The 15,106-nt window shown below is 39.3% G+C and overlaps 1 protein-coding gene across 1 annotated transcript in view; it reads left to right on the forward strand.

Annotated features, from left to right (window-relative positions):
• LOC124789920 (serine/threonine-protein phosphatase 6 regulatory ankyrin repeat subunit B-like) overlaps window positions 1-15,106 on the forward strand; it is a 365,119-nt gene that overhangs the window by 316,380 nt on the left and 33,633 nt on the right. Inside the window, exon 15 of the mRNA XM_047257440.1 lies at window positions 12,621-12,911. Within this exon, the coding sequence (XP_047113396.1) occupies window positions 12,621-12,911 (291 nt within the window). The remainder of the gene's footprint in view (window positions 1-12,620; window positions 12,912-15,106) is intronic.

Here is a 15,106-nt window from a genome sequence, read left to right on the forward strand (position 1 = left end):
ATGCACTAAATGCAGAGGAACCTTCTAAGTGTGTGCAAAATCTGGTATGTTTCGTGTTGGGTATCAGTCAGAAACTGTGAGTGAATTAAGGGCTCAGTAATCCCCTAGCATGAACCATCCTTTTTTGGTATTAAATGAGTCAGTGAAGCCAACAGGCTCTGATTGCAGCAAGTCATTAATAGCAGCCTTAATGACACATAACTTGTCTCAAGCTAGCTGGTGAGCCATGCGTACTATTTATTCTATAAACTATGTCATCTTTGACATCTCTTTTTACAAGGAGCATTTGTCATGGCCAGAGCACTGGTTACACTGGGACCATGGTTTTATGAACTGACATTAGCTTTACTACCTACATTAATGTGTAAGTATCCTCACAAGGTGCACATGCATGGCACTGAGACAAACTGTGATTTTACTTCACATATGTTTTTGTACACAGTGAACTGCATCCTTGTATGCTTGTTGCACATGCTCCTTGCATTCATTGTCAATATCATTTTAGTCAACATTTCGTCTAGACATATCAACGGCTTGTCATTTCTGGAAGTTCAGTAAAGTTTTCCACCAGCCTCTGAAGATTTTCCCCATCCATCAGTTTAACTATCTGTTTTCTAGCATCTTCTAATTCTTTTATCCTGTTGGCAACTGAGATTTTAATTCTTGATTTCATTCATTCCACACTCATGACTTCATATTTATTGTTGACAGAGACCAGTTTCAGCATTAAGTTGCAGTAAGATTCATTGATTGTTTAGTTAATGTTGTACTATGTTTTAGAAACTGTCAATCACTCTTGTGAATGCATAGGCAGACTGCCTCTTATGCCTGGCACTCACTCTTCTTGCTAGTGTAGTAAAGTACACCATTGATTAGGTTGGGAGAGAGGTGGTACTGTCTTTAAGAACCCAGTAATGGCTCATTTGCATCAGCAATAGTGAAATGTCAAGTGAAAGGTTCACATGGGCCAAGGTCCACTGTGCAAGTGATTGTTGCATATAGTTTCATGTGCATGCCATCTGTGGCTCACAGCTGAAGGATGGAATCTGAAATCTCTATTTTAGATGTTGTTTTGGGGAGGTTGTTCACTTCAGAATCCATGTTGACAAGGAAATACTAGTTCAGTGTCTTGTCTGGGAAATACAAGCTGCACTTGTTCCAAGTAGGTTGAGTTTAACTTTCTTTGTTAACCCATCCGTAGTGAAGGTGCCTTTCTTATGTACCACGACCCATCCACCTATCATGGGTGGTTGCATGGTGCAGAACATTTGTGTGCTTAGTACCCAAAACATGTGTGAAACCAACACTGGAGTGTGTTTTCTGCATCATGGATAGAACATCAGCCCACATTGACTGTGTGTCTGCCATGCACAGTTTACAGTGTTCCGTTTACCATTATTTTGTTGCTCTCTGCTTTGAAGAATCTTGAATTCTCATATCTCAATGAACTAATGTACTGAGAACTGATAAGCAAAAAGAGAAATTTAAATAATGTAAACTGGTCACGAAATAAGATTTAATGGTGATTTACATCAACGTATTTTCGCTATATTATGATTTGTTACCAGTGTTAGTTTCACAAGTCACGGTATACACAGGTAAAAGGAAGCACATTTCCTTCTTTGTAATCCCAGAAGGAAGGAGCATCACCCAATGACTAAACAATCTCACAGATATGATTAAACTCCACAGTGACAGAATAATTGTATCATGACAGAAGTATGATTTGTATTAGTTAGTCTGAGTATTATGGTCACATAATTCATAACACTGTCTTGTTAATATTGCTAGTGGAATATTAGTTCCCTGAAGACACAGGTTTGCAGTTTCAGATGAAAGGATCAAGACACATGGTGTTACACAGGTTCATACTCTTTATAAAAGTACTTGTTACGATATAGACATCAGTTTTATGATCTCTGGGCACAGACTGCAGACATTGGGGTGGGGCAGGTGTAAGAACATGATGTGAATTCTGAAATTACATACCGCTTTGAAATTTGGCTAGGTAAGATTTTTCTATTTTGCATGGACACTAAACTTTACTATTGTTTGGTTTGTGTAAAATGTTTCCAATTAGTAATCCACATCAGTACACAGAACATTATTATTACACATTTTTGGATTCCCCTATTTGCAAGTATAGTATCCATCTTGAAACAAATCTTTTATGATTCTAAATTATTTGGTATCTTAATTACTGACTGAGTTAAGTTAGTTAGTTAGTTAGTTACATGTTCTTTGGATCATAATGATTTGGAATGACTCATTTTACATTTACATTTACATTCACGTTGCAAATTTTTACACACAGTTTCTAAGTCATATATGTATAGGAAACACTTTCTCAGTTTGTTATCAAATTTTATTTTGCTATCTGTCAGACATTTTATGTCACTGGGTAAGTGATCAAAAATTTTTGTTGCAGCATTGTGCACCCATTTTTGTGCTAAAGACAACCTTAATGTGGAGTAATGAATGTTATTTTTCCTTCTGGTATTGTAATTATGTACCTCATTGTTGCTTTCAAACTGTATTTGATTATTTACAACAAACTTCATGAGGGAATAAATATACTGTGAAGCAGTACTGTGAAGCAGTAGTCAGAATGCCCAACTCCATAAACAGATGTCTACAAGATGATCATGGGTGAGCACCACATACTACTCTTACAGCACATTTTTATTCAATGAAGACTTCCTTTCTTAAAAATGAGTTCCCCCGTATATAAATATGTGTAATATGCCAACGTACTGAGCTATCTCTCTCCCCAAGATGTGTAATGATTCTAAGTGCAAATGTGGCTGAACTAAGTTGTTTTAGGAGTTCCAAAACGTGTTTTTCCAATTTAAATTCTCATCAATATGCACCCTTAAGAATTTTGAAATTTCCACCCCATTTATTATTTCCTCATCATGTCTTACAATTATCATTGGTGCAGCACCTCTAAGAACTGAATCTGTCGTGCGTATTTAAAATTGAGGATAAGATCATTTGCAGAAAATCAGTCAATAATACTTTTAAGAACTTTCTTTGCCACTTCTTCTTCTTTCTGTACATATGCTTGGATTGATTACAGCACTTGTGCCATGTGCAAAAAGAACTAGTTCTGCTTGTTGTATACAAGGTGGAATGTCATTTACAATAATGGACTGAAGACTGAACTTTGGGGAATGTGATTTCTCTTCAGTCAGAATTATGTCCCTGGACTATATTGCTTCAATTGCCAAGTACAACTTTCTGCATTCTTTTGATTAAATATGACATTATCCATTGGTTGGCTATACAATCAGTCCCATAAAACTTTAATTTATCTATGAGAATACCATCATTCATACAGTCAAATGGCATAGAGAGATCGCAGAAAATACCAATAAGGGCTGTTTTATTATTTAATGCTTGTAAAATCTGATGAGTGAATGTTTAAATGGCATTCTCAGTAGAGCAACCCTTCTGAAACTGAAACTGTGATTTGCTAAGGTGAGATACTATTCAAGAATATATCAATTTCTCAAAGACTTTGGAGAACAATGTCAGCAGTGAAATAGGTCAGTTATTGATCTCTCTTACACCTTCCTTGAAGAGGGGTTTCACAATGGTATATTCCAGAGTCTGTGGAGTACTGAGTGTACTGAGTACAGCACTCAAATTACATTGTCAAAGTTCAGAAGCTTACAGTTGTTGCTGTTGTGGTCTTCCATACAAAGACTGGTTTTATGCAGCTCTCCATGCTACTCTACCTGTGCAAGCCTCTTCATCTCCAGATTACTGCTGCAACCTACATCCTTCTCAATCTCCTTGCTGTATCCATCTCTTGGTCTCCCTCTACAGTTCAACCCCCCCTCCCCCAACACTTCCTCCCAATTTCAGATTTGTGTCTCAGAATGTGTCCTATCAACCAACCCCTCTTCTGGTCAAGTTGTGCCACAAACTTCTTATCTCCCCAATTCTATTCAGCATGTGGAAATGAGCGTTTGGCCCCTTACGGGGCATGTCCAGCCGCTTTGGTGCAGGTCTTATTACGTTCAACACCACATTGGGCAACCTGCACACTGGATTAACACCCAGTCCCTAAGCAGAGAAAATCCCCGACCCAGCCAGGAAGCAAACCCAGGCCTGTAGGATGGAAATCCGTCATGCTGACCACTCAGCTTTCAGGGCAGACTATTCTATTCAGTTCATCCTCATTAGTTACATGATTGACCCATGTAATATTCAATATTCGTCTGTAGTACTACATCTCAAAGGCTTTTATTCTCTTTTTGTCTAAACTGTTTATTGCCCATGTTTCACTTCCATACATGGCTACACTCCAGATAAACACCTTCACAAAAGACTTCCTAACACTTCCAAGTCCTTTGGTGTTTCCAGCGGAATTACAATGTCATTAGCAAACCTCAAAATTTTTATTTCTTCTCCCTGAACAAGAATTCCTACTCCAAATATTTTTATATCCTTTACTACTTGTTCAATATGCCAACTGAATAATATCAGTGATTGGCGACAACCCTGTCTCACTCCCTTTTCAATCATTGCTTCCCTTTCATGCCCCTTGACACTTATAACTGCCATCTGGTTTCTGTACAAGTTGTAAATAGCCCTTCACTACCTGTGTTTTACTCCAGTAACCTTCAGAATTTGAGTGTATTCCAGACAACATTGTCAAATGCTTTCCCTAAGTCTACAAATGCTATAAACATAGGTTAGTCTTTTCTTGACCTATCTTCTAAGGTAAGTCATAGGGTCAGTATTCCTAGTGTCTTCCTGCAGTTCTCTGGAATCCAAACTGATCTTCCCAAAGGTAAGTTTCTACCAGTTTTTTAATTCTTATGTAACGATTTAGTGTTACTATTTTGCAATCATAACTTATTACATGACTTATTAAACTGATAGTTCTGTGATTTTCATACTTCTCAGCAACTGTTTTCTTTGCAGTTAGAATTCTTCATCAGGTCTGAGGGTATTTCACCTGCCCCATTCATCTAGCACATCAGATGGAAGAATTTTGTCATGGCTGGCTCTCTCAAGAGTATCAGTAATTCTGATGGATATCATCTACCCCTGGGGCCTTGTCACAATTTAGATCTTCCAGATTCTTCTTGGAGTATTATGTCTCCCATTTCATCTTCATCACATCCCCTTCTCTTTCTAATAGTTTATCTCCATTGTATAGACCTTCTATATATTCCTTCCACCTTTCCCTTCTTTGCTTAAGACTGGTTTTCCATGTGAACTCCTGATATTCATTCTTTTCCCCAAAGGTGTCTTTAACTTTCCTGTAGGCAGTATCTGTCTTACCCCTGCCGCACGGAGTGGCTGCACGGTTAGAGGCATCATGTAATGGACTGCGTGGCCCCTCCCACCAGAGGTTTGAGACCTCCTTTGGGCCTGGATGTGTGTGTTCTTCTTAGCATAAGTTAGTTTAAATAGTGTGTAAGTCTAGGGACCGATGACTTCAAGAGTTTGGTCCCTTTGGAAGTCACACACATTTGAACATTTGTCTTACCCCTAATGATATATGCTTCTACATCCTTACCTATATCCTCTAGCCATTCCAGCTTAGCCATTTTGCACTTCCTGTCAGTTTTGTTTTTTAACTACTTGTATTCACTTTTGCCTACTTCATTTGCTTGGTTTTAAATTTTTCCTTTCCTCAGCTAAATTCAATATCTGATGTTTTATCCAAGGATTTGTACTAGGTCTTGTCCTTTTTATCTATTTGAGCCTCTGCTGCCTTCACTATTTCATCTCTTAAAGCTACCCACTTGTCTTATACTGTATTCCTTTCCCCTGTTCCAGTCATTTGTTGCCTAATGCTCCCTCTGAAACTCTCAAAGCTTCTGGTTCTTTCAACTTATCAAGGTCCCATCTCCTTAATTTCATACCTTATTGCAATTTCTTCAGTTTTTATCTACAGTTCTTAACCAGTAGATTGTGGTCAGAGTCCACATCTACCCCTGGAAATGTCTTGCAGTTTAAAATCTAGTTCCTAAATCTCGGACTACCCATTATGAAATCATTCAGAAACCTTCCAAAGTCTCCAGGTCTCTTCCAAATGTACAACCCTTTTTATGATTCTCAAACCAAGTGCTAGCTATGATTAAATTATGCTCTGTGCAAAATTCTACCAGGTGGCTTTCTTCTTCATTCCTTTCCCCCAGTCCATATTCACCTGCAATCTTTCCTTCTCCTACTATCGAAATTCAGTCCCTCATCACAATTAAATTTTTGTCTCCTTCACCTGTATGAATAATGTCTTTTATTTCATCATACATTTCTTCAATCTCTTCATGATATGTAGAGCTAGTTGTCATATAAACTTGTACTACTATGCTGGGCATGGACTTCAAGTCTATCTTGGCTACAATAATGCATTCAATGATGCTGTTCATAGTAATTTATCCACATTCTTATTTCCTTATTCATTATTAAACCTACACCTGCTTTATCCCTATTTGACTTTGTATTTATAACTCTGTATTCACCTGACCAGAAGACCTGTTGCTCCTGTATTCACCTGACCAGAAGACCTGTTGCTCCATTATTCACGTGACCAGAAGAACTGTGCCTCCTGCCAATGAACTTCACTAATTCACTCTATATCTAACTTTAACCTATCCACTTCCCTTTATAAATTTTCTAATCTACACTGTGTGATCAGAAGTACCCGGACACCCCAAAAAACATACGTTTTTCATGTTAGGTGCATTGTGCTGCCACCTGCTGCCAGGTACTCCGTACCAGTGACCTCAGTAGTCATTAGACATTGTGAAAGAACAGAATGGCGCACCCCACGGAGCTCACGAATTTCGAACGTGGTCAAGTGATTGCGTGTCACTTGTGTCATATGCCTGTACATGAGATTTCCACACTCCTAAACATCTCTAGGTCCACTGTTTCCAATGTGATAGTGAAGTGGGAACGTGAAGGGACACATATAGCACAAAAGCGTACAGGCCGACCTCATCTGTTGACTGACAGAGACCACCGACAGTTGAAGAGGGTCCTATCATGTAATAGGTAGTCATCTATTCAGACCATCACGCAGGAATTCCATACTGCATCAGCATCCACGTCAAGTGCTATGACAGTTAGGCAGGAGGTGAGAAAACTTGGATTTCATGGCCGAGTGGCTGCTCATAAGCCACACATAATGCTGGTAAATGCCAAACAATGCCTCTCTTGGTGTAAGGAGCATAAACATTGGACAATTGAACAGTGGAAAAACGTAGTGTGGAGTGATGAAGCATGGTACACAATGTGGCAATCCAATGGCAGAGTGTGGGTATAGCAAATTTCCTGGTGAACATCATCTGCCAGCGTAAGTAGTGCCAACAGTAAAATTGGGAGGCAGTGGTGTTGTGGTGTGGTCATGTTTTTCATGGAGGGGGCTTGCACCCCATGTTGTTTTGCTTGGCACTATCACATCACAGGCCTACATTGATGTTTTAAGTACCTTCTTGCTTCCCACTGTTGAAGAGCAATTAGCACCTTTTCATAATGCACGACATGTGGCAGACTGGTTACACGACAATAACATTCTTATAATGGACTGACCTGTACAGAGTCATGACCTGAATCCTACAGAACACGTTTGGGGTGTTTTGGAATTGTGACTTCATGGCAGGCCTCAGTGCCTGACATCGATACCTCTCCTCAGTGCAGCACTCCGTGAAGAATGGGCTGCCATTCCCCAAGAAACCTTCCAGCCTTGACATGCCTGTGAGAGTGGAAGCTGTCATCAAGCATAAGGATGGACGAATACCATATAGAATGCCAGCATTACTGATGGAGGGCACCATGAACTTGTCATTTTCAGCCAGGTGTCTGGATACTTTTGATCATATAGTGTACCTGCCCAATTAAGGGATCTAATATTCCTTGCTTGGATCCACAGAATGCCAATTTTGTTTCTCCCAATGATGACATCCTCCTAAGCGGTCCCCACCTGGAGATCCAAATGGGGTACTATTTTACCTTTGGAATATTTTACCCAAGAGGATGCCATCATCATTTAACCACACAGCAGAGCTGGATGCCCGCAGGAGAAATTATAGCTGTAGTTTCCTCTTACTTTCAGTTGATGTTACAGTGCCAGATCAGTCAATCATCCAGACCATTGCCCCTGCAACTACTGAAAAGGCTGAAGCCCCTCTTTAGGAACCACACATTTGTCTGGCCTCTCAACAGATACCCTTCCATTGTGGTTGCACCTATGGTACAGCTATCTGTATCGCTAAGGCACACAAGCCTCTCCACTAATGGCAAGGTCCATAGTTCTTAGTAGGTGATTGAAATTTCTAGGATGTGAACTTTTCATGTCAGTTATTTCATAAGTTAATTACTTTTAGGTAATTCCAATTATGTTCTCAGAATGTTGGGATTGCCTAGTGCTAACAATAATTCCTCAGCTAGTGATTAGCTTTCAAAGATATTCCTTCACATGATGCTCTAACTTTCATTATCTGTATCTATTAATTATTAAAGCTTTCCAAAAACCTAATTGTATTATTGTAATTAGGAACATAAATATAAAGAACTAAGATATAAATTCAAAAGAAACCTTACATAGAAATTGATTTCACATGTTCCTGTACTGATGGTGACTTAAAAGTGCATCTGCAGTATATATAGTATGAAAAATAAAAAAATAGTTATTTTTGATAGCAGAAACATGACAGATGGATTAAACTATAACTTGTTACATCTCAGGCTGGTGTCTGGGACTCCTGTTAGCTGCAGTGGCCTTTTTGTTTACATGTGGCATTGTTGTGTCTCTCCATAAGTGCTTAGCATCATTCAGTGTCTTGTTGCCATGGCAGACATCTTAGGGACTGCCGCAAGTATAAGGTGTTGCTGCTGCCATAATAGTGTTACCAGTGGTGTGAGTGTTCGAAAATTCTGCTTGAAATTTGTAATCTGTCTTCCCATCTATTGTATTCATGCAAAATCATTGTAGTCTGTATTTATGGTGGCACCTTACTTAACCAAAGAGTTCAAAGCAAGTTACCCAGCAGGTACACTGGATAAGTCAGTTCTACATATGCATACCCACTTCACAGGCACCATGTGAAGCATGATTCAGGGTACCACTACTAGTCATTTCCTTTTCTGTTTTACTTGCAAACAGAGTGAGGGAAAAAAATTGTCTAATGCCTCTCTATGAGTCCCAATTTCTCTAATCCTGTCTTTCTAGTCTTTAAGCAAAATGTACATTGGTGGTAGTAGAATTATTCTGCAGTCAGTTTCAAATTTTGGCCCTCTACATTTCCTCAATAGAGTTCCTTGAATGTTGCCTTCTCTCCAGGGTTTCCTATTTGATCTTGCAAAGCATCTTCAACATACTGGCTTGTTGTCCGAACCTACTGCAACAAATGTAGCAGCTTGTTTCTGAATTACTTCAATGTCTTCCTTTAATCTGACCTGGTGTGCATCCCAAACACCTGAGCAGTACTTAACAATGGGTTGCATAGTGTCCTATATTCAGTCTCCTTTACAAATGAACCCCACTTTCCTAAAATTCTTCCAATATATTCAAGTCAAACATTCGGCTTTCCTACTACAATCCTTACATGGTTGTTCTGCTTCATATTGTTTTGCAATGTTATGTCTCGATATTTAATCAACATGACTAAGTCAAGAAGCACACTACTGATGCTGTATTCAAACATTATAGGTTTGTTTTTCCTACTCATCTGCATTAACTTACATTTTAATACATTTAGAGCTAGCTAGAAATCTTGTACACTATGTGATCAAAGGTATCCGGACACCTGGCTGAAAATGTCTTACAAGTTCGTGGCACCCTCCATCAGCAATGCTGGAATACAATATGGTTTTGACCCACACTTAGCCTTGATGACAGCTTCCACACTTGCAGGTGTACGTTCAATCAGGTGCCGGAAGATTTCTTGGGGAATGACAGCCCATTCTTCATGGAGTGCTGCACTGAGGAGAGGTACTGATGTTGGTCAGTGAGGCCTGGCATGAAGTCAGGCTCCCAAAACATCCCAAAGGTGTACTATAGGATTCAGGTCAGGATTCTGTGCAGGCCAGTCCTTTACAGGGATGTTATTGTCATGTAGCCACTCCACCACAGTCCGTGCATTATGAACAAGTGCCCGATCATCTTGAAATATACAATCGCCATCCCCAAATTGCTCTTCAACAGTGGGAAGCTAGAAGGTGCTTAAAATATCAATGTAGGTCTGTGATGTGATAGTGCCATGCAAACCAACAAGGGGAGCAAGCCCCCTCCATGAAAAACATGACCACACCATAACATCACCACCTCCAAATTTTACTGCTGGCACTACACACAATGGCAGATGGCGTTCACTGGGTATTCGCCATACCCACACCCTGCGATCAGATTTCTACATTGTGCACCATGATTCGTCACTCCACACAATGTTTTTCCACTGTTAAATAGTCCAATGTTTACACTCCTTACACCAAGCGAGGCGTATTTTGGCATTTACCGGTGTGATGTGTGACTTATGAGCAGCCACTCGGCCATGAAATCCAAGTTTTCTCACCTCCCACCTAACTGTCATAGTACTTGAAGTGGATCCTGATGCAGTTTGGAATTCCTGTGTGATGGTCTGAATAAATGACTGCCTATTACACATTACGACCCTCTTCAACGGTTGGCGGTCTCTGTCAGTCAACAGATGAGGTCGGCCTGTACGCTTTTGTGCTGTACGTGTGCCTTCATGTTTCCACTTCACTATCACATCAGAAACAGTGGACCTAGGGATATTTAAGAGTGTGGAAATCCTGCATACAGACATATAACACAAGTGACGCCCAATCACCTGACCACATCCAAACTCCGTGAGCTCCGTGGGGTGACCCATTCTGTTCTCTCGCGATGTCTAATGATTACTGATGCCGCTGATATGGAGTACCTGGCAGCAGGTGGCAGCACAATGCACCTAATATGAAAAATATATGTTTTTGGGGGTGTCCAGATACTTTTGATCACATGGTGTATAAGTCATATTGCGTCCTCCTACCGCTACTCAATGATGACACCTTCCTATATATCACAGCATCATCAGCAAACAGCTACAGACTGCTGCTCACCCTGTCATCATATCATTTATATAGAGAGAGAATAAGAGCAGTCCTATCACTCTTCCTTGGGGCATCTCTGATGATATCCCTGTTTCTGATGAACACGTGCCACTGAGGACAATGTACCAGGTCTGGTTACTTAAGCAGTCACTGAGGCACTCATATCTCTCAGAAACTGTTCTGTATGCTCATACCTTCGATAACAGTTTTCAGTGGATGGAATGGACTTACAAATTTACAAGCGAATATCCTTAACATTAGTTTGCCACAGAATTCTTGAACATATTGTCAGCTAAAATATCATAAATTTTCTTGAGATGGAAAAGCTTCTGTCCATGAATTAGCAAGGTTTTAGAAAGCATCACTCATGTGAAGCTCAGGTTGCCCTTTTTTCACATGATATCCTTATAACTATGATACAGAACTCACTGTATTTGTTGGTCTGGCATTTTTGTTAAACGTTGGAGGAAGGTAGCTTTTGTGGTATTAAATTCATAGGTGGCAAGAGGCAACTGAATCTCACCACTTATTAGGTGAGCATATTCCCCAACATTGTCTACTGGGGTAGAAAACTTTTAAGTATTGTCCATTGTGTTGTGGTTGACAAGGAATTTTTCCACAGTGGCAAACCATGTTCTTGGATGATCTGTTTGAAAAGGAATTAGGTCAGGTGGAGAAACTGTGTCGTAGGAATTTCGTGGAAAACATGCCCAAGTTCTGTCAATCTGTGGGCTTTGCTGTATGAAACCCCATTGATCATATATGGCATAGAAGGAAACTCAGACATCTTTTGAACCTGTTCTGCTGACTTCTACATAGTTTAAGAAATAGATTTTACTGTATTGTTCTTTTTTTTTCTGTGCAGGTGTGTGTGTGTGTGTGTGTGTGTGTGTGTGTGTGTGTGTGTGTGTGTGTGAGTGAGTGAGAGAGAGAGAGAGAGAGAGAGAGAAAGTGAGTGAGAGAGAGAGAGACAGATTCATGTATTTTCAAGAGGAAGAAAATCTTAAAAACAGGCCTATATGTTTGTAGTGCTGTGCTGTATGGATAAGATGCAGGAGGTATAATAATACTACATGAATCTGATAGAGCCCAGTTTTTGTTTTGCTTATGGCCATACAAGTCAGATACAGTTGCACAACACAGAAGCCATTAAGTGAACTAACAGCCAAAGTTCATGCGTGTGGTCACAGTTGACCCCCAGTGATGTCTTTGTAGTCATGGAGTTCACATATGCTTAAATTTCTTGTTATAGCACCTGAGTATTTGAACAATGTAACCTGTAGGTGGTAAGCTGTCATCTTCACACATACCATTGGCTGTTTATTCTCTCAAATTTTTGTTGTCCAAATAACTTTTGCTATGTGAAACATGAGCTCCTGAAAGAAGAAATCTAGGTGCAAAAACAATGTTGTATAAGATTTGTAAGATAATATTATCAGTTGATTTTAAATTGTTATTAAATTTACTGGAGGTTTATAATCAAATAATGTATGCAGCTTAAAAGTTACATGATAATAAATCTAAAAGTAAGTTATTTTTAGGTAATGGAAGTCTTGATTGTAGCTGGAGCAGATATTGAATCAAAGGATGCCATGGGTAGAACACCACTGCACTGGGCAGCCGAGGCACACAATGTAGATGGTCTGGAGTTGCTATTGCACAAGGCAGTGAACACTGATGAACAGGACAACAGCGGCCAGACAGCACTGATGCTGGCTGTCGGCAGTGGTGATGCGGTCAATTTACTGCTCAGGAATGGAGCAAGTGTTAGTATGAGAGATAACTCGGGGAGGACAGCGCTGCAGGAAGCCACAGACCGTGGCAGCCATGATGTAAGTTCCAAGTGCATTTGTTTGCACTACAGAAAGAGGTATCTCATGGTCAAATGTGTGTTTCTTCTGATGCAATTGCAGTTGTGAGTACAAATCAGAATGCAGTCATGTACAAGTTGTGATTGTAACTGTTATTTATAGATGCTATTTTGCAAAAGAAGCCATTTTCACTGGCAACAAGCTTAGTAGTATTTAAGATTTGACAAAACATTAGGATAAAAAATATACTACTCACTCTTCTTTGAGCAGAAGGCCATAAGTCCGATCTCCAGAGAAAAAAATTAACAAAAAATTGACCAATAGACAGCACTGTAACTGTTAGAACATGCCCACCAACAGATGCACAGCACATGGCTGTTTCTCAGTTCGTGTCCGAGATACCCAACATGACTGTGTCCGTGAATGATTGCATACTACTGGTAAAGCTCTTTTACAGAAGTTCTGGACACTCAAGGGTATAGAGGAGGGGTTGAGTGGTGGCATTCAAACATGCAGTGCACAGGGAATTGCCCAAACATTGGACAAGCCTGCGAGCATGGTGCATAACGTCCTATACGAAACAACCTGAATTTCTATCCATACAAAATCATCTGTGTTCAGGAAATGATTCTTGCTGTCCTTCCAGCAATACGAACATTCACTGTGGAATTTCTTGGCTACCCTTTGAAGCAAGGGTAGCTAGGACACAATGGTTCTGAAGTAAAAGGTAATAGGCCAAAAAATGAAATTAACTTCATTGACAAAATCATACTTTGCCACTTGAGCAATGCACAGAGTTGTTAAGAAAAACAACATACCATTAGCATTAGCCACATTACATATGAACACATTCCAGTTTTTAATTTCATTCAACAAGACCTGACCGATCAGGGTTCTTAAGTTTCATCCAGCACTAGGTGTCTTTAAAACAAATGACACAAACTAACAAACAATCTGAATTCAACAGGCCTTTTCTTACTATGTAATTCCAAGACAATAAGACCTCAGTATTCCCCATGGCTCTCAGCACTCTCACCTAAAAGGATCATTTCTTATTCTCAGTTCCAATTGCACATAAGACATAGAATCATTCAAATCAGCCAGGGCTCTAGCTGTCTACATGATTACAACACTCAAATTTTAATTAGCTTGTAGCCACCTTAAAATGCTTGACTCAACTTCTCTACTTGAAGCAGCAGTATCCACTTAAATTGCAAATTACATACAATATAAAATAGAGTAAATTTACCTGTGGTCCAAAGATTGTACAAACATACAAAACATGGAGTTTAACTCAGCACTTAGCCACATTTGAATTCAAAATTTGAATTGGCACTAGCTGTTTAAATTTTCAAACTACACAAGTAGTTAGATATTGAAATGCCCAAGGTGCTAATGTTTTCAACAGCTAACACAAACAGAATAAATTTTAATTTTAACTTGGCACTTAGCTGTCTTTAAATTCTCCAATGAGTTTATCAATCTGAATTGGCACCAGCAATTTGAACTTCAGCAGTACACCAAAAGTTTTTTAAAATCTGGGGCCAATGGACAAAAATAACACCAGAATTTTTTTAAAAACAAATTCATGGCTCTGGCTGCCATTAAATTAAGCATGTTAACAATTTTCCTGAGCAATGATTTTTATTTGGGGGTTTCAGTTCAAAGCACTAATAAAGCTAATCATCTAACAATAAATCCTCAAACATAGGTCTCAATTGACACACCACATGAAAACAACACTTGCATTAACTGGTGCCTTCAGTGTTGACAACACACCCCATTACACATAAGTCTGGCCAGTTACATGAAATAATATGGACACTAGCTGTCTGATACGTCATCAGACATGATATTAGGATTTGTCAATGAATAAGCCCTTAAATACTTTAACATAACATGTGGAAGGTTTTAAAAGTATTCAGTGGTAACATTTTGAACATAAAGGTATTACTGGAGACCAAACAGTTTTATTACCCCAAATTACTCTAATACAACACATATGGCGGTACTACCAAAACACATTAAAGATGGCCATAAGAATAATAACAACAGAGATTATGTTAACTAGTTGGCTCTAGCCGCTTACATATCAAGTTCAAGGAACTTTAATTGTGGACACTGTGCATGTTAACACTAAATGGAAAAAATATTGGTTACAGTATTCAAAATACACTTACGTATTTATGCTTGTCAGTATTTCCTGTAATAGAGAC

This window comes from Schistocerca piceifrons, chromosome 3 (assembly GCF_021461385.2).
Source record: "Schistocerca piceifrons isolate TAMUIC-IGC-003096 chromosome 3, iqSchPice1.1, whole genome shotgun sequence".
NCBI classification, from domain to species: Eukaryota; Metazoa; Arthropoda; class Insecta; order Orthoptera; family Acrididae; genus Schistocerca; species Schistocerca piceifrons.